The following is a 27,728-nucleotide window of genomic DNA, read 5'->3' as shown; positions in this document are numbered from 1 at the left end:
CCAATCACGAGGAAGCAGCAGCTCTCAAACAGGAAGTGAGAGCGGCTGGTCGTGAGTAGTCACAAAGTCGACCAAGTCTCCCAACAACACTGCTGCTGATTAAAAGGTTAGGCGGCGATCTTGGGTAACAGTAGAACTAGTGATAAGTTGTTATTGCACTTCAACTATTACAGGGAACGCATCCAGATGGCCTCAGACTTTAGTCTCTTTGGTAAATATAAAAGTTACCTTCAATATTAGAGAGAGAGGGTCAGACAGGGGACCAATCGATAAGACCGACAGAAACACACATACAAAAATAAAGAAAAACGTTTTAGAAAAACGAAATAAGAAAGAAAAGGAAGAAAGAAATTCTCTGTTGTCAGCATGACAACAGAGGAAATCAAAAGACACATAAGCCTATCGTTGTTTTAATTTCAAATCTTTTATTCCAAGAGTCTCAGAATGGGCCGGACAGAGGGTGTGTCTCCATGGAGATCCGAGCCACTGACAGACCATAATATCACCATTAAATAACAGCCGAAATATTAGAGTTAAGGAAACTACAACCACTCTCATTAACCCTTCCCAAACAAGGCAAAATAATAGAAAACTATTTGCATCAACATATACAGAGAAAGTGATAAGCATTTTAGGCTTTTCAAAATGTTAATTCAAAATATTAAAACAATAACCCATGAAGGGTAGAAAGTGTACCGCCCACAATTTAAACTTGCCCACTAAAGAATTGTTCATTCAGTAAAATAATGACCCCATCATATATTGTCAGAGCTTATACCCAATAGCAAAAGGTAGCATGAGTTTTAAACATGTCAAGCAGTTTAGTGTTGACTAAGATGACTGAAGACTTTTGATGACCACTGCCTACTTTGCTTTATAAGTTGTATAAAAAAATAAGAATATGTCAAAGGTTTGAATGGAGGGGAAGTCAGTTGGGATTTGCATCTGCGAGGGCGAACGTCAGGGACAATCCACGTTCCGTCTGAGCTGGTCCACCACAGGTCTTTGTTAGTCAGAATGTCTGGAAGGGTCTGATCCTTGTCCGAAAAAGCAGTAAGCGTGTGGTTTGTCCGTGTCGTCCAATCAGAAGAGAGGATGGTCTGTCTTGTCAGGCAGCATTTATCCAGGCATACATTCTGCTGTCCAATCAACGAGGGGACATATCCGAGGCGACGGGCAGAACACTCTGAGTGGGGTTCAAGGTCGTTAGTTAATTGGATGGGTCAAGCCTCTTCGTTTCTGAGCCGACTTCAAAGAACTTCTATTAAACAGAAACGTAGAACTGATGGGCAAGTTAACCTTTGACCTACAGGTCAGGAAGCCTGTACTCTGGCCCAACAGTTAAGAACCTGTCAGCAGGCCAGTCAAGCGGTCATGCGGTCATTCAAGCCCATCTTTCACTTAGTAAATCAGCCCGTCAGTCAGTCAGTCAGTCAGTCAGTCAGCACAGTGATGGACATAGGCAGACATTGTCTAAAATAATTCAGCCATTTACATCGTGTCCTCATCCAAGGGCAGGCCGGGAGTTTGTGTGTGAGTGTGGGTGTGTTTGTGTGTGTGTTTGTGTGTGTGTGTGTGATGATGTCTGTGTGAGCATTTGTCTGAGCGTGTGTACGGTCTGTGCTTGTGTGTGGGAGTGGGCATTAATGCATGTGTGTGTGTGTGTGTGTGTGTGTGTGTGTGTGTGTGTGTGTGTGTGTGTGTGTGTGTGTGTGTGTGTGTGTCAATCAGACCATGTATGTGTGCGGGTGTAGCGAGTGTGTGTGTGTGTGTGGTGTTTGGAGAGGGGCATGCGTCTCGTTAACTGCGCCCACAGACAGTTCCGCGGGTGCATGCGTGCTGCTGCAACATGAACAGTTCACACCAGACCGGCGAACCAGAGCGAGTGAGAGAGAGTGAGAGTGAGGCTATAGGTGGGGGTGCAAAGATGGAAGGGTCGTGGAGAATGAGGAGGAGGAGCAAGAGAGAAAGACATTGAGAGACAGAGAGATATTCAGCGAGAGAGCGAGAGAGAGACACCGAGAGAGAGAGAGACACCGAGAGAGAGAGACACCGAGAGAGAGAGAAAGAGAGCGAGAGAGAGAGAGAGGAAGAGAGAGAGGACAAAGCGCTTCATTCTTTGCCGCTGGTGAGGAGCCTGAGGGCCTTCTGGAGGTTCTGCACGGCGGTGGCGGTGTCCTCGTACTGCAGGGCGCTGCCCGCGTACTTGCAGTACTTCTGGGCGAGCGTGAAGTCGTCGGGGGTGAGCCGCACGCCACCTGCAGGGAGGAGCAGAGGCACCTTTAGACGACTGAGGGGTGGAGGGAGAGAGAGAGAGATGGGAGGGAGGTAGGGAGAGAGGGGTGAGGCAAGGGGGCAAAGGGGAGAGATGTAGCCGGGTAAGACAAAGTCGAATGGATTTGAGAGTAGGGAGAGTCATAGAGTGAGAGAGAGAGGGGGAGGTTGCACAACAGTAAGTGAGGTAGGTTGAGGGGGGAGAAATAAAAATATAGAGTTTAGGGAATGTGAGAGGGGAGGGAGAGGGAGATTGAAATGGAGAGAAAAAGAGAAATGGAGATAAAAATAAGAATAAATGCGGAGATGAAGGAGGAGGGTAAGAAGAGAAGAGGGGAACGGAGAAATACTCCAAAAATAAGAAAAAGTGGGATGGGATGGGTAGTGGAGGGAGAGAGCGAGGAAAAGAGAGAGGTAGAGGAAGAGGAGAGAGCATGAGAACACAGTATACATAATTGTAAAGGCTTGGCAGAGTAATGCCTTTATCATTCCAACAGATCCCTCAAACTGGCATGAGCGATGCAAGGGAGAGGGAGGGAGGGAGGAGAGAGGAAGAGGGAGGGAGGAGAGAGGAATTTACCATACATAAGAATATATACCGTATACAGACACACACACTAAAGCTTAACTGATTGTTTGACGAGATGCAACCCACACCTTGTGTCAGGGGAAGAGCCATGAACAAGCGTGACAGAAAGGCCGAATGCATGCAAACATGCCCATGCATGAACACAAAACAAATAGTTAGACCCACCCACACACAAACTTAAAAGTCCAGACACACAGCCTTAAAGTCGCTCGCTCAAAACATCTGAACGAAGAATTCCCTGAACTTCCTCATCACCAGGGCTCCTCTGAGCAAGGCATTAACAAGATAACACAAAAGTCCAGACAATGGATGTTGTACGACCTATCCTTGCCATCTGTCTTTGTGTCTGTCTGTCTCTCTCTCTCTCTCCGTCCATTGGGACAGACCACTCCCAATGAGATCATCTGGTCAAACACACACACAAAGGCTTTCAATCTCTCTCCAGTTGTTTATAGTCCTTTCACTCTGCTATTTATTGTCATTGTCTTGGTCTGCGCAAAAATCAGCACTTTCCCCTAAAGTAAACTCATGTCTCTGTCTGTAGTTAGTGAAAAGTTATACAACTGTTTTCTATTTAGTGTTTTCGCAGCACTTTCATCCATGTCTATATTTATTTTTCTCTGTGGATTGGGGTTGGAACTCTCCAGCTGGAATCAAACCCTCAATCCCAGAACCACTGTCCCATGTTCCGACAACTCCAGAAACATCTGTGCGTTCATGTTTTTCTCATTTAAATATTCATGTTTTGTTATAATGCTCTGGAGGGCTTTATTAATCCCAGAGGGAAAAATGACAAAATATTTCCACCTCAATCTGTCATTAGTATTCAAATGCTCACGTCGACACAGCCTCATGTGCATCTCTCTCTCTCTCCCCCATCCCACTCTCTCTCTCCCTCGCTCTCAAGGAACCAAACAGCCCAACTTCTCACTCCCCTTTCCTACAGCCCTCTATCTCTCACACACCTCTTCACCCCTCTCTAGAGAACCAGCTTAATGCAAACCACACACACACACACACACACACACACACACACACACACACACACACACACACACACACACACACACACACACACACACACACACACACACACACACACACACACACACACACACACACACAGTTTTATATGCTGGGCATATATCCAAAACCAGAACATGAATTCATGCATGCATGCATATGGATACCAGGGCCCCGCCCACTTTAAGGCCTCAGGGCTCCAATTTTCCAACACGCGGTGCGAACAATATGTACTAGATTAAATATAAATGAGGAAAGCCACCGGGCTACTGACACGGATAACTCCTTTATTGCCGGATTCTACCATCTGCATTCACGGCCGTTGCTGCTCTGGCCTTGTGTTCGTTCTGGAACTTATTGTGAAAAATACATTTAAAGTTTAGAGTTCATTCATATTCATAACACACGCTGTGGTAGAACACAAACCACAGCTGACCAGGAGGAGGATCTGGGACCCAAGAGAGATCTTCAACTGATCAGCTAGCAGCTAACAGCTAGCCCACTGAACTGCTAAATTAATTAGTTTGAACTTTTATTATTATATGATTAAACTTATACTTGTTTTAACCGCACAAAGGTTTCCATCATACTTTGTTCATCCACATTTCATGACATAATGTCATGAGATATTAACTTTTTACATTCATCAAAGTTAGGAGACATTCTTCATAATGGGATTGATTAATTGTGATCTTTATCCTCCCATATGTTGATCACGTTCAACAGTGATGATATCATAGTTTTAGAATGTAAAACTAAATGCAAGCCTTTGAGGGTTTCTCATTGGTCCCAGAGGTAAAGGCAGATCGACATAGACCTAAAGGTTTCTCTTTCTGTCCTTTAACACAGCCTGTACAACATGGGGGGGTTCAGCCAATATAGGGGGAGAGAGACCCAAAGTGATACAGAGACGTTCACAATCCCAGCATAATCCCCGTGTTGAAATACATTTTCCCCTCCTCAAAATAACTGGCACGAGTACGGCAAAAATACGCTGACAGCATGTTCCCCAGAGGGGGATTAAGAGAGAGAGAGAAAGAGAGAGAGAGAGAGAAAAATAATAACCTGTTTAAAAGTGGTAATCACATTAAATGCTAATAAGTCTAATACCTTTCAAACAAATGCTGAATTGTACCGCCACTCGTGCGTCGCGCAGCAAGATAGATTAATGGTGCAACGCTAAAACTGTTACATAAATTATAATGCATATTTTTGCTGTCAAATCATTCCCTATCCTTGAGGACAGTTGTGAAGAATATGCTGCCAGTGCCTTCCTAAAAGTGAAAATCAGTTGTCAAAGTATTAACACTTCCTGACAATCCCTGATAAGAGCCTTTTTTATTTTTTATCTGACCTTAACCAAAGTGTGTGAGGGGCAATTCCCTTCAAACAGTAGAATTAGCTGAAGGGGGTTACATCATGCCTTACTCAAAGCAACTGTTACTGGCTGTTTTCCCCCTTGCAAAAGGCTGGTTTACGGTAAATGCGACCCTCCCCCCTCTCTCTCCCTCTCCCCACCTCTCTCTCCCCCTCCCCACCTCTCTCTCCCTCTCTCCACCTCCCCACCTCTCTACCCCTCCCCGACTCTCTCTCCCTCCGTTCTCCTGTGTGCGTCTGTCTCCTGAGCTCCGCGGCTAACCGCGCGTTGGTCAGGCTAATGCTAGGCTGCAGGGTGTTGAGTGACAGTGGTGTGGAGCTAATGATAGCCTAGCCCTGGCTGGCGTACCGCTGGTCTGATGTTACGGGCACGCCGCCCGGAACCAGCTCTGGCGGGCAGGATGGTGACCGCAGATACCCTCCTCCTCCTCATCATCATCATCATCATCATTAACAACTGCCTCTTTGGTTGATTCTCTCTCCAGCTCTTAAATTCTCACTCCGTATCGGGTTGATCAAAAGGTACATGGAGTACTCTTTTCGCCCCCTATACTCTACTTGAATGGACCTCCCTCTACCATACTACAGTACATAGGAGAGTACTCTCATACCTCTACTGGAATCAACTTTTCTTTACTATACTACAGTACATAGGAGAGTAGAGGAGAGAGTATTTGCAGTATATGCATTCTCACTTTCTCTCTTATATAATCTCACTCCGTCTCTGGCTGATCGAAAGGTACATGAAGTACTGTACTCCATTACCACTACTGAATCTACTCCACTACCTCTACTGAATCTACTCCACTACCTCTACTGAATCTATTCTATACCACTACTGAATCTACTCTATACCTCTACTGAATCTACTCTATACCTCTACTGAATCTACTCCACCACCTCTACTGAATCTACTCCACCACCTCTACTGAATCTACTCCACCACCTCTACTGTATCTACTCCACCACCTCTACTGAATCTACTCCGCTCCACTACAGTACAGTAGGGCAGAGCTTTATAGAACGGGAGATCCAAACAGAAGTGGAGAGAGGACCAGTGAAGAGTCCCTAGTTTCCGTTTACATCTCGTTTTTTTATGTCTTCTTACTTGTTTGAACTCCAAGTCAGCCCCTCCACTCTAACCATCCCAGTCCCTGCTCGGGACATTTATAACCTGCCCCAGGTTATAAATGTCTCCCAAAGCAGCGGACAGCCCTGATCTCCCCCTGCCAGCCCAGACCGGACCCTCCCTGTAGACGGCGTCCAGCTCGGACCATTTATAGTCAGATACGGTGAGAGCTGATGGAAACTGTGTTGTAATGTGGCACAGAGCTTATTATGGGCCTTGGTGTTTTTAGTGGACTTACTCTGCTAGAGAAAATGGGTTTCAATGTGTTTACAGTAGCCGATACATGAACACAAAATAGAGAGGAAGGGATGAGGAGGTACCAAAGGGGGGAGGAGATGAGAGCTAAGAGGGAACGAGAGAAGAGCAGAGGACAGAGGGGTGGAGAGAGGAGGAAAGAAGGACCAGCTGGACCACACCAGAGAGCTGGAGGACTGGGAGGTTCTGATGCCCCATCGAGCAGACAGAGACATCAGAGTCCTCCTTCCAACTACTAGTCATCCAGCACCAGTGGACCAGAACCAGTACACCACCACCAGTCATCCAGCACCAGTGGACCAGAACCAGTACACCACCACCAGTCATCCGTCACCAGTAGACCAGAACCAGTACACCACCACGAGTCATCCAGCACCAGTAGAGCAGAACCAGTAGATCAGAACCAGTGGACCAGAACCAGCGGACCAGAACCAGTAGAGCAGAACCAGTGGACAACCACCAGTAGACCAGACCATTAGAGCAGAACCAGTAGAGCAGAACCAGTAGAGCAGGTGCAGCGTGGGAACCCAGTGTGGTCTCTATGGTAGGCTCATGGTGTACTGGACTCACAGTAAGAGCCCCAGAAAATATCAACGCAGGGAAAGATAGGCCTGATTGGATTATGTGTCTCTGGGGGTAGATCTTAAAAGCATACCAAAGTTTGATGTACACTATTCTGAGCCAATTGCTAGGGAGAAACGTGGGAGAGAGCATGTGAAAAAGTAGACACGGTGTCTGGGCTACAATGACTTTCTCACAGTTATCATGACAGCTGCATTCGTTTGCATTTTTTTTGTGTGTATCCCTTCATAATGTAACAACGTTTGCAAAAGGCAAGTATTTCTAGGAGACCTTAAAAACATTTCTGCCAGCTTGCTGGCCGATGCTTAAACCAGTCAGAAGTTACTTTTAAGCCTGTATGACTCGATGCCCATCAGGAAGCACCTGGGAAGTGCCCGTGACAAAGTAGTATCTAGATATAGAATTCGGGAGAAACAGTTAAGTGTCCAGATTAGCGTGATGTCCAGAATAGATCATCTACGTTATCTGTTGATCAATTAACTGGCCTCTGTCATTCCGTGTCCGTCAGATTTTTTCTGTCTGTCCGTTTCTCTGTTTTGGTGTCTGCTTGCCTGTCTTTCTGTCTATGTAACTGTCTATCGGTTTGTCTGTGTTTTTCTCTGTCTGTCTGAGTCTTCCTGTCTATTTGTCTATTTGTCTGTCTGATTGTCTGTCTTTCTCTCTGTGTCTGCTCGACTGACTGTTTCTTTTTATGTCTGACTCTGACTGACTGCCTGTGTATTTGTCTGTTTGACTGTGTCTGACTGACGGGGAATAGTACAGAGATGTATGCACGAACACATGATTTTCTGTAATAGCTGCTGTAGTTGTGCCATCTTCTATGAACATGGTCATTCTTTTTTATAGTCAGCGTTAACACACACACACACACACACACACACACACACACACACACACACACACACACACACACACACACACACACACACACACAGGGTGAGTGAACATGCATAGGCAGTCGTCATTCACAGATGTTTTCAGATGGTAGTGAAGTGAGCGTTTCCTTTCAATGATGGCTTTAGGACAGCGACAGAAACCCAGAGAGATGAAATAGGGAGAGATCGGAGGGAGAGAGGGAGAGAGATACAGAGATAGAGAGAACGAGAGATGACAGATTCAAATCTAGTTCATTTTAATTCCTCTCCTCTGAATCTGAAGTGATTGTGTGTCTGCTAGGGCTGTAATGATACACCAACTCACGGTTTGATCAAGATTTTTGACCAACGGTTCGATACATCCCACGATTTATTTATTTATTTAAACAACACTTATATACCAATTAATTTAATGTCTCATTTACTAACAAATAATTTGGAACACTGAACAGATTTTAACAGAAAGAATACTATTAAAGTATAGCAAAATTAATAAATAAATAAATAGCCAAAGATTGCAGTTGGAGGATGCTTGCAGGTAGGCAAAAACCCTCAACTAGTTTTGTGGTTTAGGCTTACGTATTTGAAAACATTAATGTCAAATAAATAATAGTAATTTGAATAGTGTGGTAGCACTAACCAGCGCTCCTGCTAGAAAAAACTGTGCCAATGAAAGTGACCTGCATAGGTTTAGTTTTCGGTCAAATATCAGATTATCGCTTCTTATTAGGCTATGTAGCTAAAATAATGACATAATCCGGCCATATAGAATGCAGCATGTTTAATAGCCTAACTTTCAAATAGATGGGAAGAAACATGAATGTCTGATTCGCAATAACGAGGCATAGCGTTACGAGTAGTGTGTGTGTGCGCGAGAATGGCAGTGTGTGTGTGTGTGTGTAAGTGTGTGTGTGTGTGTGAGTGACGTCAGCGAGTGAGTGGACGAGCGATGAGAGCGAGCGGTAGCATGTGTGTGTGTGTCTAGTGAAGAAACGAACGGGTGCGGTAGAATAAGGTACCCAGCCTGTCAATAATCGGTGGCCGCTTCATTCCGACCTATAAGCAGACCAACTGCCGGTCAAAGCACACAAAGCACTAGAGACAGAGATCACACAGGCTATTTTTTTTGCGCGCTTGGCCCACTCTGGAAAAATCTCGTTCATATCGCATATGAGGACTTTGCAGGCTGTGGAGAAATGCAATCCTCCGTAGCCACGGAGCGCTGTCATCACAGCGAGGGCATCTCGTCGCAGACTTACGGCTTCGATAAGAGGAGCGGCGTCGGCATACTACTATTGAGACAGATTATTAGCAAATTTAAATCTGACAATTTGACCGGAGAGATACAATTATGTCGGACACTTAATTTTTCTATTACCGGACAACGGAAACCCTGGAACTAACAGCTCATATCACGTGGCTGGATCTGGACTGGAGGAATAATGGGAGTTAGGGAGGGTGTGTCGCGCTTCTGCCTTCTCACACCGCGAGACAGGCTCATGGCTTTGAGTGTCGCGGTTTCTGTTTCACTACGCATATCGTTACAGCCCTAGTGTCTGTCCATGCAAGTGGGTGCTTTCTTGTCTGCATTGCCACGTGACTGTATATGCATCTGTGAATTTATGTAGAGTGTATTGTAAAGTGTGTGTGTGTGTGTGTGTGTGTGTGTGTGTGTGTGTGTGTGTGTGTGTGTGTGTGTGTGTGTGTGTGTGTGTGTGTGTGTGTGTGTTATATAAATAAATAAATAAATGTGTGTGTTCATGTGGGTGTGACTATCTGTGTGTGTTCTCACCCTCCTGTGTGGCGCTAAGCAGTGCGGGGTCCGTACTTGGCATTGATCTGGGCAGAGGCATGGGTCTCTCTGGCCCTCCTGTCCAATCAAAACACTCAATGTCAACGCACGTCAAAGGGTCCGCCAATCACGGCTCAGAAATGTTAAGACATCAGCCTATCATAGTGAGAGAAACAGAAGATTGATGCAATGAATGATGATTTATGTAGCGCAGTGCGGTGCTCTGATATTGGATGGAATGCACTGCATCTAGAGATAAGCCCGCAGTGATTAGTCAAGCAGTGGCAACACACACAAACTCACACTTTACCGAAAACACACACACACACAAGTTCTTAAAAGAACACACGAACACGCACAAACAAACACATACACACAAACATGCAAGCCCAACATCGATGCAGCAGCGAGCCACAGTGTGTGTGTTAAATAAAGAACCCCGTTTGGTCAGAGGCCCCCCCCACCACCGCCAGTGTTGGGAGCTGCGCTGACACCCCAACACTGTGTGTGTCTGTGTGTATTTGTTCACGTGTTTTTTTTTTACGTGGGTCTGTGTACGTGTGTTCATGTGTATGCGTGCATGAATATGTGCGTGCTTGTGTGCGCATGCGTCTGTGTGCGCCTGAGCGTTGATGCATGAGAGCATGTGCGTGTATCCTTGCCTGTGTGTGTGTGTGTGTGTGTGTGTGTGTGTGTGTGTGTGTGTGTGTGTGTGTGTGTGTGTGTGTGTGTGTGTCACCTGCTGCCGGAGGTAGTTCTGCTGGAGTGTTGGCCGGGGCGTGGGCGCCGGGGGGGATGTGGATGTTGTTGTAGTTGGAGCCGGGCCCCACCGGAGGCCCCATGGGCCCTGGACCTGGCCCAGGTGTGAAGCCTATTCCTGGGGCAGGTCCCCCCGGCCCCAGGGCACCCTGGTCCGGAGGAACCTGGGGCTGAGGGCCCCTGAACGAGCCCCCCGATGAGGGGCCCGGGTCGTAGAAACCCCCGTCGGCTCCTTCCTCCTCATCTGAGAGAGAGAGAGAGAGAGAGAGAGAGAGAGAGAGAGAGAGAGAGAGAGAGAGAGAGAGAGAGAGAGAGAGAGAGAGAGAGAGAGAGAGAGGGGGGAAGAGAGAGAGAGAGAGAGAGAGAGAGAGAGAGGAAGAGAGAGAGAGGGGAAGAGAGAGAGAGAGAGAGAGAGAGAGAGAGGGAGAGAGAGGAAGAGAAAGAGAGAGAGAGAGAGAGAGAGAGAGAGAGAGAGAGAGAGAGAGAGAGAGAGAGAGAGAGAGAGAGAGAGAGAGAGAGAGAATAAAAGTAATTTAAAATCTTTCAAAACCATAATCTTTATAGACTAAATTAACATTCACTTTAAAGTTGCCTGACACAACAGAAATAAAGGAGACATGAGGAGTGAGAAATAATAAAAGTATGAAGAAACGACAAGGGCAAAGGAAGAAACAGAACTAAAGAAAGAAGGATTAAGAAAGAAAGAGCATAACATTGAGTTAAAAGGGGGGTGGTTCCCCTCTTCCAGGACTGTAACACTAACTGCCTCCTCAGCAGCCACACCTCATCAAAAGAAAACATGTTTTGCTGGCCCAGCGTGTTTCCTCCAGATTTGTTTATTGTGACCTCTAAGATTCCCTGCTGCTCCCTGTTCAGACTGTCCTTGGGCAGGGTGCTTATGTAAATGAACAGCCGCCAAAGTATATTTGGTGACGGATCATTTTTTCTTCCTTAATCAATTAGATTTGACTTAACATCAAATCGAATCAAATCTAGTAAAGGGTTTCACTGCAAAGCAACAGCACATTGATCTGCTCAGCCCCCTCTCTCTCTCTCAAGCGCTCAGCATATGTTTGAAAGGTAATAGATTTATTAGCATTTAATCTGATTACCACTTTTAAGTCCCTCTCTCTCTCTCTCTCTCTCTCTCATATATATGTATACCCTGCAGGAGTTACGAGGGTTGACTGTTCCCTACAACGGAGATGGCTGGCCTAACTCCTGCTTAGATAACATCTATTTATCCAATGGTATGTATTAGAGATGCTAGAAATCCCCCAACCGAATACACAGCCTTAATCTTAACGAGTGAACTCTTGCACACGCTTTTTTTTTAGGCGCCTTTTTGGTGGTTGAAAAAAAGTCTGCGATAGATTCCACCAATGCACACAGATCTAAACACAGGTGACCGTGTATTATATGCAGCATGCGTTACAGTCACACTGGATCCACACTTAATACTTAGTGTTTGAACTGCTCTTTTACGGTTGAAGTGCTAGCGGATACACTTTGAACAAGCATTATAATCAATTGGCATCCAGTATTGTAGCCGTATCTCATTTTGCGATTAGTCAGGCTATTGTTTAGGGCAGGGTACTTTGCAATTAGCCTATTGTGAAGAAATAACCGCTGGCTTTATAGAGAGACGTGCTGATGCCTGACGGCTTTGCTTGGAAGCCTCATCCCCTGGGCAGGAGTGCACCGCAAGACACACTGGACTCACACCAGTGATCGCCTCTTCAGTTCCCAGTGTCAGATCGCCATAATTCGTAGGAGTTTAATGCGTTGAATAACTTCTATCCCTCTAGATTTAAGATGCACACTGCAAGTGCGAGGCTGGGAGACGGGACGAGGCCGACCAGACTCAGACTTGACAGCTGCTGGCTCTCTGGAGAAGGTGTCACGTTCGTTCATGCGTGTGGTTATTGTTTTGATGCCGTTATTATTTCAGACAGGTCGACTCGATATACACTCTGATTTAGGAATACTTTTTCAGTTGAACACCGGGTTTTACTGCTGAAACTGCCCACTACACAGTGTTGTGTGATTATACTGGGAGTTGCCCAGTATAAACACAGCCTTCTACGGATGGCCATGAGAAACTCAGTTTGAGTGTCTTACTGGGAGCTGCCCAGTATAACCACAATCTTCTACTGATTGCTATTACAAACTCTGTTTGAGTGTTGCTTACTGGGAGCTGCCCACTTAAACCACAACATTGGACTGGTGTACACTGGGAACGGCCCAGTACAACCACAGTTTGTGATCAGCTTTTACCCTCTATACTGACAGCCCAGACACTGTCCAGTACAATCAGAATCTCAACAGTACTACCATAGGCTTTTAGTGGATGGACACTGGGAGCTGCCCAGTACAACCAAAGTATTCTACTGGGGGACACAATTCCACTGGTAAAAACCACAGTCTTTCACTAATGCTTGGAGAGGGCTACAGTTCACTAACGTGAACCGGTCCACGATCACGACACCACAGGATGGGGACTGCAACAGGCCGGAGGGAGGACCAGAGTGAGGACCTGAGGGAGGCCCGCAGGGTGTGCCCTGATGGTAATCAACACTTGGCGCTCTGACAGCCAATGAGGAAGCCCGGGGCCACTGATGACATCAGAGCGCAAGCGTGTGCTGATGAGGTAACTGATGTAAGGGTTAGATGGTAACACCCCTTGACACAGATTCAGTGTGTTAAAAGTTCCTGTCGCCCTGAATCTGTTAGCTCTACAAAATCCAATACAGTATCATTTAGTAGAGTATGCCAAATTGCAATATTCAACAGGAAATCCAATAAAACGCCATTTTCAGCCATCTCATTTCAATACACCACAAATGGGAGAACCCACCCAGATATATGACGGACAGATAACCAGTTGGTACAGGCCCACAGGGTAGGCTGGTAGTACTCCAGGGGTTCAGTTAAGTTGACGTATATTCAACGTGACGTTCAGAGGATGCCCAATGCCCCACAATACAAAATGCTGGGAGTATATGTAGTGGGTGGTCTGAGTGGGAAGGAAACCCCTAATCCTGACAGTGTTGATGCCATGCTCTGCTACCCAAGGCACGCAAGGAGCCCTCATCTGAAGCTGCACTATGTTCCCCTCAGCGCTTACTTTTGTCATCTGTAATTTGTTGTGAGGATTAAAACCCAGCCACCCATGGCCCAGGCCACGCAGGGTTTGTTCCTCTCATTTAAATGAAAAAACTGTTTGTCCGGGGCGATAAAGGTCAGAAAATCTTGAACCAAACTGATGTCTACGCTGCTTAAGTTACATAGCGCCGCTCCCGAGTAGTGTAAACACGTGGGTGGACTGGCACCGAGGGGAATGGGCCAGGCTCTGGGTTCAGACGTCAATGGGAGCGGCCTAAGGGCTGAATCCTACACATCTCAGTCTAGCGATCAGGCGGATATTCGCAGGGTTCCACGCCCCTCCCACGCCCCTCCTACGTCCCTCACACGCCCCTCCTACGTCCCTCCCACGCCCCTCCCACGTCCCTCCTACGTCCCTCCCACGCCCCTCCCACGTCCCTCACACGCCCCTCACACGCCCCTCCTACGTCCCTCCCACGCCCCTCCTACGTCCCTCCCACGCCCCTCCTACGTCCCTCCCACGCCCCTCCCACGTCCCTCCTACGTCCCTCACACGACCCTCACACGCCCCTCCTACGTCCCTCCCACGCCCCTCCCACGCCCCTCCTACGTCCCTCCCACGCCCCTCCCACGCCCCTCCCACGCCCCTCCCACGTCCCTCCCACGCCCCTCCCACGCCCCTCCCACGTCCCTCCTACGTCCCTCACACGCCCCTCCCACGCCCCTCACCTCTCCCACGCCCCTCCCACGCCCCTCCCACGCCCCTCCCACGCCCCTCACCTCTCCCACGCCCCTCCTACGTCCCTCACACGCCCTTCCCACCACAACCCTCACACACCCCTCAATCTGCTGGGGACCCGAGGGTAGGCCAATACGCACGGCCCCCCCAGAGCTTACACACCAGTCGTCCTTCTCTGCGGGGGACATGTCCTCCCAGAGCTTAAACACCAGTCTTCCTCCTCTGCGTTGGCTCTGCGGCCGGGGAACATGTACAGCGTTGTGCGTTGTTTCTGACAGACAATAATAATGAAATATATAATGAAGTGCACCTGGCGATATCGAACAATGTGGAGGACAATTTGTGGAGTGTGTGTGTGTGTGCGCGTGTGTGTGGATGATGGCTGGTTGAAGCAGCCTCACCTGGACGGAGTCAGACGGATCGGACTCTGGGGCTGGGTGAGGCCGCACACCTGTTGTGCATCGAGCAATCAGTATGCAAGCGTTTAAACTAACAAACAACGTGCAGACATGTCCTGCTTGCATAATTATCTTCAAACTGGACCGGTTTACCTACAATAAACCGTTTTTCATCATTTCAACATCACCACCCGGGGTCCTGGTGGTGGAGGCGCCCAGTAAAGCCGAGAATTGTAATGATTGTGCAATATCTAAGTCACGTGACTTTTATGCTTTTTCAACATATTGTCAATGGAGCAGATTCTGTGTTGCGTTCCCGTTTCTGTATATGTCCTCCGCTGACATCAATTTATTAAAGAATTCGCTGCAAGTCGCAAATGATAACATTTTCAGCTAAAAGTGCCAACACATTTAGTCTCCTTTTAAGGTCAAGGTTCAGGAGGAAACTTGGTGGAAAACACAGTAGAACACGGAAATGTCTGTGTGTGTCTGCGTGTTTTGTGCTTCAGTGTAAGAAATGGATTTGGATGGGAGTGGTGGTGCACTCAGAGCTGATCTGCAGAGAAAGGGATGTCAAAGAACAACAAGCCCCTCGATGAACCTGGCTGAGTCACTAGGGAGAGGGAGAGAGGGAGGGAGAGAGATACAGAGAGAGAGAGGAGGGAGGGAGACAGAGAGGGAGAGAGATGCAGAGAGAGGGAGAGAGAGAGAGGGAGAGATACAGATGGAGAGAGGGGGAGAGATACAGAGAGATGGATAGAGAGAGAGAGAAGAGGGAAAAGAGGAAAGAGGGGGAGAGGACACAGAGATACATACAGAGAGAGAAAGAGAGGCAGATGGAGAGAGAAAGGAGATATATAATACATATAAAGAGAGTGCTAAAAGACAGACGGAGAGATTTGAGCACAGACTTCAGCGAGGGGCGAGAAGGGGATCGAGAGAGAGCCACAGCAGGAGAGCCGAGGAGGGCTTTCCCCTCCAGCGGCCGGTGGAAGACCGGGACATGAGTAATGGTGAGGCCCAGTCTCCCCAGCGCCCCTCTGACAGAACCACTGGGAGAAGGAGGGTGGGGGACCACAGGCGGCTCTCACAACAGAGGAGGGGGTCACGCTCGCACAACACGGATCACATGCTTCTACGGGTGGGGAGAGGAGGGGGGGGGGGGGGGGGTTCCCCGAGGAAAGGACACCTGGGAGAGAAATGGCGGCATGCGACGGGAATGTGAACGCACAAAAACACACAGAAACGCCAACATCCACACAACAGAATAGAACTCGAAAATTTGCAGGCGCACACTCACACACACACACACGAAAACACCAACACACACACACACACACACACACACACAAGAACAGAATGGACTGCAAAAATGTACACACACACACACACACACACACACACACACACACACACACACACACACACACACACACACACACACACACACACACCATTAGAACAAGAAAATGTGCAGGCACACACACACACACACGAGAACGCCAACACACACACACACTCACATACACACACAGGAATGTAAAGATAATTGATACCAGATACAGTGGGGAAACCTGCCACGAAACATATGGTAAAGTTGTGCACATACTATTGGTCCGTCTGCCTTTAAGAGGATGTCTGTCGCTTTGCGTACCTGTCTCTCTTCATAGGGGCTATAGTATTAATAGTGCATATAGCCTGCATTTCTTCATCAACACTGCTGCCTGTAATCAGACCATCACCTGAATCAACCACACTACTGCTGATTGGACGAGCCCCGATGTCAAACAGGTTGGGCCAATGGGTTGCTGAACTTACTGAACTTAGGCCATTACGGTAGTGGTGGCAGACAGAAAGCAAAACCTTTACTTTGAAAATCTACCATTTCAACCAGTATCTGTATTCATGCCTGGTTCCAGCCCCTACTAGTCCTACCCAAACTGATTTGATCCTTATGCTGCATTGGTTAGGAAGTTGTTGACTTCAAAATCCTCTGGAGAACTTTTACCTTGTTGTTCACTGAGAGTTGTGCAGAATGCTAATGATCTCAATGCATCACACTGGCTGGTATGGATGGAAACCTCTGCTCTTAAAGAGCTCTGGTTAGCAGTTCATGTTACACAAGTGGAACATGTTGTGCTGTTGATACTGAAGGAGAATGAATGGAGGGGAAAATCAACCGAGGGACAACAGTTCAACAGCCACACACACACACACACACACACACACACACACACACACACACACACACACACTTTGTGGGGATGCGGGTAAGCTACCCACCCTGTCCCCGGCCAGCCCTCCAGTGTGACCTTAGCTCCACTGGCACCCGAGCCATCACTGGAAGGTTCCCCGTGTTGCACCGCACTCGGCTGGGTGCTCTGACCGCCCTGAGCACCAGTGAGCCAGCAGCACATCAGTCCCGGGGCCCCTAGGGTACATAAGGTCCCCGGGCCCCTGGGTAAGTGCATCGGCCACAGACAGCCAGCGCAGCCACAAGCCCACCTGCACAGTAAACCAGGGGGGGAATCTGGCAAGAAGGTCGGGTCCCCCGGGCCGGGTCCCGTTCCAACACCTTCTATTATTTCCTTCTTGTTTTGGGTTCTCTCCTTTCTCAGCCACTCTACTTCCCTCTCTCTCTCATACTTTCTTATTCCCATGTTTTCCATGTGAATTTCAATCAACTGAAACCCTGGCAATGTGTTTACTTTCCACTGACAAATGGGTCAGAGAAACCCCTTCTTTCAGTTTTGTATTCACCATCGGAGTCTCTCTCCCCTAGTCTCCATTTCTCTCACCCACTCTCTCTTTCCATGTTCCCATATTCATCGTTAAACATGTCCAGCTACCGGTAAGTGTTCAGGAGTCGATGCAGCCCTGAAACAATGGTCTTTCTGTATTATGGACGTGTGTGAGTGTGATTGTGTGTGTCTGTGAGTCACACCTTTTTGTCTGTGTTTACAGTGACGTATGTCACTTTCTGCATTTTTCTGTGTGTGTGTGTGTGCGTGTGCGTGTGCGTGTGTGTGTGTGTGTGTTTTACCACTGAATTTTTTATTAATAATAATGAGCATGTTCACGGCAGGCAGTGTGTCAGACAGAGAAATAATATAGTCAGTTAGACAGACAGTCAGACGAAAGAGTCAAGCAGACACAGAGAGGTCAAGAGAGACACAGAGAGACAGCCAGACTTAGACAGACAGAGAAAAACACAGACAAACCGATTTCCTAACTAGTGTGAGGGCCAGAGGTTGCTAACCTACTTAAGCAGGGTTTGAGTCCTGTGTGGTTTTGACTCAGGCCCTGGGACACGAGCCCCTCCCACAGTGTGCTGAATGGGAAACAGGAAGGAGCTCCTTATAAGGGCTAACACCTGCTCCTCTCCCGTATTACATAGTACAGACAAAAGGCCTAGTACGAGGGTTTCACATGATGTCACGCACATTTAGAGCAGCCATGTTGCTCGGTTATTCTAATGCTGCTATCCATTTGGATGGTACGCTGGTATGAACGACGAGCTTCAGCGAGAACGTGACGTATTTCCCTTGCTCCAGCCTTCCAGTTTGCCATTTGTGTTTCTGTCGAGCCACGAGGGGGAGTAGTAGCAGGCTAGTCATCATTAGCAACATAGCCTCTTTAGCAAACCAGCTTCAAAACAAAACTTTACATTGAATTGCACACAAAGCAAGACCGTGCAATACATATATTGGTGACCGGATTAAAGCAGCAATGAAATCAAGTGTGTAAGAGGTTTTAAAAACGACATTAAAACCACCAACGTGGTACAAATAGAAAGAAAATACAACTCATCCCCCATTAACTATGGGCGCAGCCATCTTCTTTGCAAGTTGTACAGCTCTGCTCGCTCTACTTTGAAAGCTACGAGATACTACGACCAAAAGGGGGCGTGCCTCAGTGAAATGCCGCAAGAAAGCAGGGAGATTTGCGACTTTACCACTTCGTAAATCCAAATGAATAGCAGCATAAATTTTCTGGTGAAGAAGTGCCCAAATGGCAGCCTTGAACATAACTTTATTGAAGTGTTCGCCAGATATCAGCAAATGTGTTTTTTGGTTTATTTTCCGGCAGCAAACCCTGTTTAAAACACAGACTTCCTGCGGAGAGGGCGAGTAAATGTTGTACTCTGTGTGTCTGGGAACAACACTTACGACACTTGCTCTTCTTTGCCATTACTGTGTTAGCTGAACCCCTGTTGGGTGCCTGGGAACCACTTGGGGAAAACAAGCCCACCGCCCACTGCGTGCTCAGACATTTAGATTGGCTCAAAAACAGAAGCCCAAAGCAATGTGTTATGGTCTCTTTCAGTCCCGTTAGACCTCCTGCATTCCACCTTGTGCAAGCAGAGAGGGAGTACACACCTACCAGCTAGTGGGCAGGTGGTTTACGGTCTAGTGGTTTACTCTAGTGGTCTAGTGGTTTACTCTAGTGGGCTAGTGGTTTACTCTAGTGGGCTAGTGGTTTACTCTAGTGGGCTAGTGGTTTACTCTAGTGGTCTATGGTTTACTCTAGTGGTCTGGTGGTCTAGTGGTCTACTCTAGTGGTCTAGTGGTCTACTCTAGTGGTCTAGTGGTCTACTCTATTGGTCTGGTGGTCTAGTGGTTAACTCTAGTGGTCTAGTGGACTAGTGGGCAGGTGGTTTGCTCTAGCTTGTTGCTGACAATGTACACCAGAGACAGAGAGAGAGAGAGACAGACGGGGAGAGAGAGAGACAGACGGGGAGAGAGAGAGACAGAGACAGAGAGAGAGAGAGAGAGAGAGAGAGAGAGAGAGAGAGAGAGAGAGACAGACGGGGAGAGAGAGAGACAGACGGGGAGAGAGAGAGACAGAGACAGAGAGAGAGAGAGAGAGAGAGAGAGAGAGAGAGAGAGAGAGAGAGAGAGAGAGAGAGAGAGAGAGAGAGAGAGAGAGACGGGGAGAGAGAGACAGACGGGGAGAGAGAGAGACAGAGACAGAGAGAGAGAGAGAGAGAGAGAGAGAGAGAGAGAGAGAGAGAGAGAGAGAGAGAGAGAGAGAGAGAGAGAGACAGAGACAGAGACAGAGACAGAGACAGAGAGAGAGAGAGACAGACGGGGAGAGAGAGAGACAGACGGGGAGAGAGAGAGACAGAGACAGAGAGAGAGAGAGAGAGAGAGAGAGAGAGAGAGAGAGAGAGAGAGAGAGAGAGAGAGAGAGAGAGAGAGAGAGAGAGACAGACGGGGAGAGAGAGAGACAGACGGGGAGAGAGAGAGACAGAGACAGAGAGAGAGAGAGAGAGAGAGAGAGAGAGAGAGAGAGAGAGAGAGAGAGAGAGAGAGACGGGGAGAGAGAGACAGACGGGGAGAGAGAGAGACAGAGACAGAGAGAGAGAGAGAGAGAGAGAGAGAGAGAGAGAGAGAGAGAGAGAGAGAGAGAGAGAGAGAGAGAGAGAGAGAGAGAGAGAGAGAGAGACAGAGACAGAGACAGAGAGAGAGAGAGAGACAGAGAGCTAATAGGACATGGAGGGAATTTGAAGGACCCAGCTCACGCGTGCTTGGGCGTTGGAAAGATGAAGTGAGAACATGTGTGCGTGAGAACATATGCGGCGTGTTGCTCTAGCTGATTTCTACGGGCTTTAGTAGGTCAAGACGTCATGATCTACTTAAGCCTGATTTCTCAGGTATACCATAATATCACCACACATGCAAACGCACACCTTCCTGTTAAAGGTTAGATATTGTGAGCTTGGGCTATTGTATTACCTCAAAGGCCAACAACAATCATGCACACACATCTACACAAAACATTGACCACCCTTAAACACACACTTGTTATGTGAAACCAAAGCATTCAAACACACTGGAATCAAAACCTTTTGACTCACACACATTAAGAGATAGACAGTGAATGAGAAAGTAATGTGTGAAGAGGAGGGACATTTTGTCAGAGAGAGATAAGGAGTTTGATATAGTGTCAGAGGGAGAGATGGTTTTATGTTGTGGTAGAAAGAGTTGTAGTTGTTTATTTGGCTAGAGAGGGGTAGTGCAGGGGAGAGAGGGGTGTAGTGGTCGAGAGAAGTAGATTTTGTGTAGGGGGAGAGGGGTGTGGGTGTAGAGAGAGGTAGATTTAGTGCAGGGAGAGCGGGGTATAGTGGTCGAGAGAGGTAGATTTAGTACAGGGGAGTGACAGGACTATCATTAAATGCGTGTTGTAAACCAGGAAAACCTGGAGGAGTAACAGTTCTGAAAATCGGTGTGTCTCTCTCTCTGTGTGTGTGTGTGTGTGGTGTGGTGTGGTGTGGTGTGGTGTGTGTGTGTGTGTGTGTGGTGTGTGTGTGTGTGTGTGTGTGTGTGTGTGTGTGTGTGTTCTACCTTCTTCCCCCTCCATGGCCAGGGGCCCAGCCACAGGTGTCTCTCCCTCCTTCAGACAGGTGTGGATGTAGGTGGCCTTCCAACGTGCATACTTCCTGTGTTGGATGTTCTGAAGGGGGAGGGGGGGGAAAGAGAAGATGAGAAGTGGAGGAGAAGGAGCACGTGGAGAAAGAGATGAGAGGAGGAGAGAGGCGATGAGAGGGGAGAACGTGTTGAGAGGGGAGTAAGCCGAAGAGGTGAAGGATCGAAAGGGAGGAAAGGAGAGAGGAGAGGAGAGGGTAAAGAGGAGAGGACGACAGTAGGAAGAGGAGAGGAAAAGAGATGAGACAGAAGGAGGAAGAGAAGGTTAAGGAGAGGAGGAGGAGGAGAAGGAAGAGGCAAGAGAAGGAGATGGGGAGAAAGGAGAAAGGTGATTCATACATGGTCTTAATGGGAACCAGGTGACTGGTGAAGTGCTGTTGGTTCCAGATAAGAGTAGGAGTTGGCTTGGTTAAAACAACAACACAGAGTTGAGGAATGGGCCTAGATATTTGTTTAGCTAAAGACTAACGCTAAGACCAGGTTTTTTACCTTAATCTGTACCACCACACACACATGTTATTATATTTACCAATGAGGGCTATTATCCAGGGCGCTTTTAGAACAAAGAGAACAGGAATGTATCATATAAAAATAACTAAAAAAATCCCCTTACACATTTCCTGATCCAAAGTCTGGTTGGAAAATATAACACAGATAGAGCCAGTTATGATAGTAAGTACGTCAAGACTGAATAGTTGACATTCAACTGGTGAATAGTCACCACACAATCTATTGCCAACAATCTACTGGGGAGGTCGGCATCTAATCGCACCACCCAGCAGCCAAACATTTTGAAGCCTGTGATCAGCCTGACTTCACTGGGTGAGCTGCAGGAAGCATTGATCACTTCTCACGGGCTGGGAAATGAGTTATGATGTGGAGTAGACAAAACTGCGCGACTGTTCCCCTATGCCACTCCCTTGTTTTTAGCGGCCTTGGGGGGGCATGGAGGGGCCATTGGAGGGCTATCAAGGGGCCATGGATGGGCCATGGAGGGGGCCATGGATGGGCCATGGGTTGGCTATCGAGGGGCCATGGATGGGCCATGGAGGGGGCCATGGAGGGGCCATGGGATGGCGATCGAGGGGCCATGGATAGGCCATGAAAGGGCCATGGAGGGGCCATGGAGGGGCCATGGAGGGGGCCATGGAGGGGCAATGGGAGGGCTATCAAGGGGCCATGGATAGGCCATGGAAGGGCCATGGAGGGGCCATGGATGGGCCATGGAGGGGCCATGGAGGGGCCATGGAGGGGCCATGGAGGGGCCATGGGGGGGATATGGGGGGGCCATGGCCGGGCCATGGGGGGGCCATGGCCGGGCCATGGGGGGGCCATGTTCGGGTTATGGGGGGGGCCCTGGCGGGGCCATGGGGTGGTTATGAGAGACCCATGGGGCACGGAGTGGAGTGGATGATTTCATTCATGCATATGTTTTCTGGGCAACTTAATCTACTACACCTTATGCATCCTGAAGTGCTGTTGAAATATGAAAACTAGTCTAAAGTGATGAGAGGAGGGATATATGTGTGCAGTTACCACCTGTGGCCACAAGGTTCACTGCTTTGCAAAGTAACATTTAGTAATAATAGTTCATAAACAATTGTCAACAGTTACACAAAGGGTTTGTATTGTAATCCATGAGGCAACTTCATATATTATATTTAAATATATAAATAAATAAAGATGAATCAGATAACCTTAAGATATAAAGACCAACAATAAATAAATAAATAAATAAAAAGAGGATAAAAAGATGTTGAACTTAAAAAGTAAGTAAGACTTGGTTTAAACTGAGTGTAGCCGTAAGCTCTGCACCAGGGCATTACCTCTTCAGACAGCTCACCGAACACGGACAGGACGTCGAACAAAAGACTGGACGTGTAGAAGGACTTGATCATGTTCCTGGGAGGAGAGCGATGGAGGGAGAGACAGACAGAGACAGAGAGACAGGAAGAGACAGACAGAGAGGGAAAGAGACAGAAAGGGTTAAAGTAATAGAGTTTAGGTAAATGCTTAACAATAATCCAAACACATGATACGTATCTGCAACTCTTATTTTAAGACCAACAAACAAAGGTTTGTTTAATGTTTTTTACGGTATTTCCACATTGCCTACACTCTTAAATCTGGGTTATCAGAGTACAGTTGTTGGTAGCATGCACACACACTGCAGGGGACCAGAACTTGTCAGTGGGACTGCAGCCACTGTGGGACCTGGCAACTATTTAGAGTTTAACTTCTGAGAGGCTACCAGAGTTCAGAGGAATCGTGCAGCCCGGACAGGCCCTGGGCATGGCACACTGTGTGTGTGTGTGTGTGTGTGTGTGTGTGTGTGTGTGTGTGTGTGTGTGTGTGTGTGTGTGTGTGTGTGTGTGTGTGTGTGTGTGTGTGTGTGTGTGTGTGTGTGTGTGTGTATGTTGAGTGGTTCCAGGTCACATGCTATGATCACAGAAACAGTAAACGGTCATAAAAACTTGCAAACGCAATCGCACACACACAACAAACACACACACACACACAGCAAACACATTTACAAACATGTCACATACATTAATGCCTACATACACACTCACAAACCAACCTTTGGGCGAAGGAAGCTTAAACACAAACTAAAACAGAGGGTGAAAACATACACAAGCACACCAATTAATATGTTCAAACACACACACACACACACTCAAACAAACACATGTAAACACAAACTTGCTTGCATGTCATCCACTAAAACACCCATGGAAAAACAAACACACACACACACACACACACACACACACACACACACTAGAGAGCTTCCTGGTGAATGGGCTCCTTGTGAAACAGAGGGCCTGCAACAGGAAGACTACCACACACCTCCATAAACCTTTAAATACCTGCTCCTGTGTGCGTGTGCATGTGCGTGTGTGGGTGTGTGTGTTCGGTGAACCTGAACAGTGTTTATCCGTACCTCTGGGGAGGGGAAACTAAATGAACCTAAATCAAAAGAATAAACAGCAGTGGTGAACCGCTAAGTGAATTAAAGCGCTGGTCGCCCCGTAAAGCGTGCAGTGATATTTTGTCTACGCATTAAAAGTTGGCGGAAGCGGCTGAAAGCTGTGTGTCAGTGTGTGCACCCAGGGCCGTAGCACCAAATTCTGGGCCCTTTATACAAGAGGTACTGATGGGCCCAAATGCCCCCTACCAGCCCCCTGCGCAGAATTGTTGACAGGGGGGGGAGGGTGGAAGACCAGTTGTTGACCGTTATTTTGAGGCGGCAGGGGTTGTTGTCGCAGCTAGATGTAACTAATAAAGTAACTTGTAATCTAACTTAGTTACTTTTAAAATCAAGTAATCAGTAAAGTAACTAACTAAGTAACTAACTAACTATTTTAAGGAGTAACTAATAATCAGTAATCTGATTACTTTTTCAAGGTAACTGTGGCAACACTGCTTGGGACCCGCTCAACTGTAAGGCCAATACCGCACACCTCCTTTCTGAAGGAAATGTGTTTGTTGGTAAATGTGTGTGAGTGTGGACTCCTTGTGAATGAATGTGTGTGTGGACTGTTGGTAAATGTATTTCCGGTGGACTGTAGGTAAATGTATGCGAATGTGTCCGCGTTTCATAATACTTATTTTGGATCCATCCAAACCTCTTGTTCTTGGTGTGATTATAGGTCGATCAAATATTGTGTCACTATGTTTAACGCCATACCTTACAGTTTGAAGTGTTTTTTTACACAGCAGTTTTTTCAACACTATTTGATTTAATGAAAGCTAATTAAATTTTCCATTATGCTTGGATCAAAAACATCTTCAAAGCCGTCGTTTTCAGGGCAAACAAGTCATGTTGTAAAGAAACAACTTAATCAATCAAATGTTAAACATCATTTAGGTCTGATAGGCGACATGTATACAAATAGATTTTTCCAATGCACAATCCAACATGTATTAATTTCCCCAACAGAAAGCTAACTTGTTTCATCGACACAACTTCTTTGCGTCGCTGTCAGCACACTGCATGCCCCATTGCCGTGGCGAGGGGGTAGTCTTGACAACACAGCAGGGGCTCCGTGTTGAGCGCAACGTGAGGAGTTCAACCACTTAGAAATGTGCTCATGTGGTCCATTTAGATGGCATTGATTGTTCCCGACGGGGAGAACTCAGTCAAAACACACTTATCGGACGAGAGATGATGATAGGTGGTGGTGATATTATGGATCACTTCTGAGGAATACTGATAAGGGCTGCACAAATGTCCCTCACTTCCTCACTCACTGTCACTCTTTGACTAACTCACTCAACTGGCCACACCAGATCAAATCTGTGGAGGTTTGTAAATAACTTCCTCTTATTACCAAATAAATACCGTGCTTCTCTTGAGCAGGGCACATCCCCATTAAATCCCATCAATGTCTAGTTCAAGGCTGGATGGGGGTGACGGTGAGCCCAAGGTTAATAGGTTTAGCACGAGGCAGCTAGATGTTGAGATTTATAACATGGCCCTGTCTGAGTCATCCATGTGTTGATAAAGCGCCTCTTACAGGCATATCTAGAAAAGTTACACCTGACCTAGGCACCGACAAACTCGGGTTCTCCAACGTCTCTCCCTCTTGGCCTGCCCATAACAGGTTTGAATATTAAGGGCTGCCTGCCTAATATTCGTTCGAATTTTGATTTATTTTTTGATATTCGAATTATATTCGAATAACGAAGTTCGGAGTCAAAGCCCTAACACACACACACACACACACACACACACACACACACACACACACACACACACACACACACACACACACACACACACACACACACACACACACACACAGTAACACCCACACATACGTGAATACCAGAACACGCATCTACACAGACACATTTACACCTAGTCACTAGGGCTGTAACGATACGCGTATCAAACCGAAAATCGCGATACTCAAAGCCACGAACCTGTCTCGCGGTGTGAGAAGGCAGAAGCGCGATACGCCCTTTCTAACTCTGCGGTCAAATTGTCCGATTGAAATTTGCTAATAATTTGTCTAAATAATAGTCTGCTGACAGCGCCCCCTCCTATCGATGCCGTAAGTATGCGACTGCAATCCTCCGTCGCTACGGAGGATCGCATTTCTCCACAGCCGTCGAAGTGCTCATATGCGATATGAACGACATTTATCCAGAGGGGGCCTGTGTGATCCTGTCTCTAGTGTTTTGTGTGATTTGACTGGCAGTTTGTCTGCTTGTAGGTCGGAATGAAGCGGCCACCGATTATTGACAGGATGGGTACTTTATTCTACCGGACTCGTTCGCTTCTTCACTAGACACACGCGCTACCGCTCGCTCTCCTCGCTCGTCCACTCACTCGCTGACGTCACTCACACACGCATACGCACATTGCCATTCTGGCGCACACACATATGCTACTCGTAACGCCTCGTTATTGCGACGTTCATGACATTCAGGTTTTTCTCCATCTATTGAAAGTTAGGCTATTAAACATGTTGCATTCTATACGGCCTGATTATGTCATTATTTAAGCTACATAGCCTAATAAGAAGTGCTAATAAGGATATTTGACTAAACCAACAAAACAGTTGAAAAAAGCATCCTCCCACACGTTATTTCTTTATTCATTTAGCTATACTTTAATAGTATTCTTTCTGTTCAAATCTGTTCAGTGTTCCAAATTATTTGTTATTAAATGTTACATTAAGTTAATTGGTATAAGTGTTGTTTAAATAAAATGCTTTTTAAATTTCAAAAAATCGTGGGATGTATCGAACCGTGGGTCAAAAATCGTGATACAAACCGAATCGTGAGTTTGTGTATCGTTACAGCCCTACTAGTCACCAAAACAAATGGTAACACACACACGCTGAACTAGTCAACGACACACACTTCAATATCAACACATACATGCCCACATAGTTATACCTACACACACATACACACACCGTTAAACGTAGTCACCGACACACACACATAGAAAAACACATTCAGAGAGATATGCATCCACAAAATAATGAAAACACGAAACTAATTATTTGCAGTTTGGACAAGGAACTGAAACCATTTGTGTGTTTGTGTATGCATGGTGTATGCATTTGTGTATGGTGGCGGGTGAATTGTGTCACTTCACCCGCCACTGTGGCGGGTAATACTTTCCAGTCAGGTCCGATCAAATTTGCATATCTAATACATTCGTTATACGGCGCTGCACAGTTCCACAACCATTCTCCACAACCTTCTTCCTCTACGCCTCTTTTGCTGAACTGCGACTGTCAATATCCGGCATAATATCGGTAACAGGGCTCTCAAGTCTCACGCCTTCGGCGTGAGACACACGCAATTCAACCAATGCACACGCTCATACGCCACACGTAGGGTAACCAGACGTCCTCTTTTGCCCGGACATGCCCTCTTTTTG

General features: G+C 47.1%; 1 protein-coding gene across 2 annotated transcripts in view; it reads right to left on the bottom strand.

Annotated features, from left to right (window-relative positions):
- Positions 1-402: 402 nt before the first annotated feature.
- Positions 403-27,728, bottom strand: part of vta1 (vesicle (multivesicular body) trafficking 1) — a 43,389-nt gene continuing 16,063 nt past the window's right edge. Inside the window, exons 4-8 of one of the 2 annotated variants that reach the window (XM_030345015.1) lie at positions 23,152-23,227; positions 21,245-21,353; positions 10,636-10,899; positions 9,897-9,974; positions 403-2,258 (exon numbers count right to left, since the gene is read on the bottom strand). In XM_030345015.1, the coding sequence (XP_030200875.1) occupies positions 2,113-2,258; positions 9,897-9,974; positions 10,636-10,899; positions 21,245-21,353; positions 23,152-23,227 (673 nt within the window). In that variant the 3' untranslated portion in view covers positions 403-2,112. The remainder of the gene's footprint in view (positions 2,259-9,896; positions 9,975-10,635; positions 10,900-21,244; positions 21,354-23,151; positions 23,228-27,728) is intronic. The other variant, XM_030345016.1, reaches the window with a different exon arrangement.

Source organism: Gadus morhua, chromosome 21 (assembly GCF_902167405.1).
Source record: "Gadus morhua chromosome 21, gadMor3.0, whole genome shotgun sequence".
Lineage (NCBI taxonomy): Eukaryota > Metazoa > Chordata > Actinopteri > Gadiformes > Gadidae > Gadus > Gadus morhua.
The sequence above is the reverse complement of the archived record's forward strand: the minus strand, read 5'-3'. Positions and strand labels throughout refer to the sequence as shown.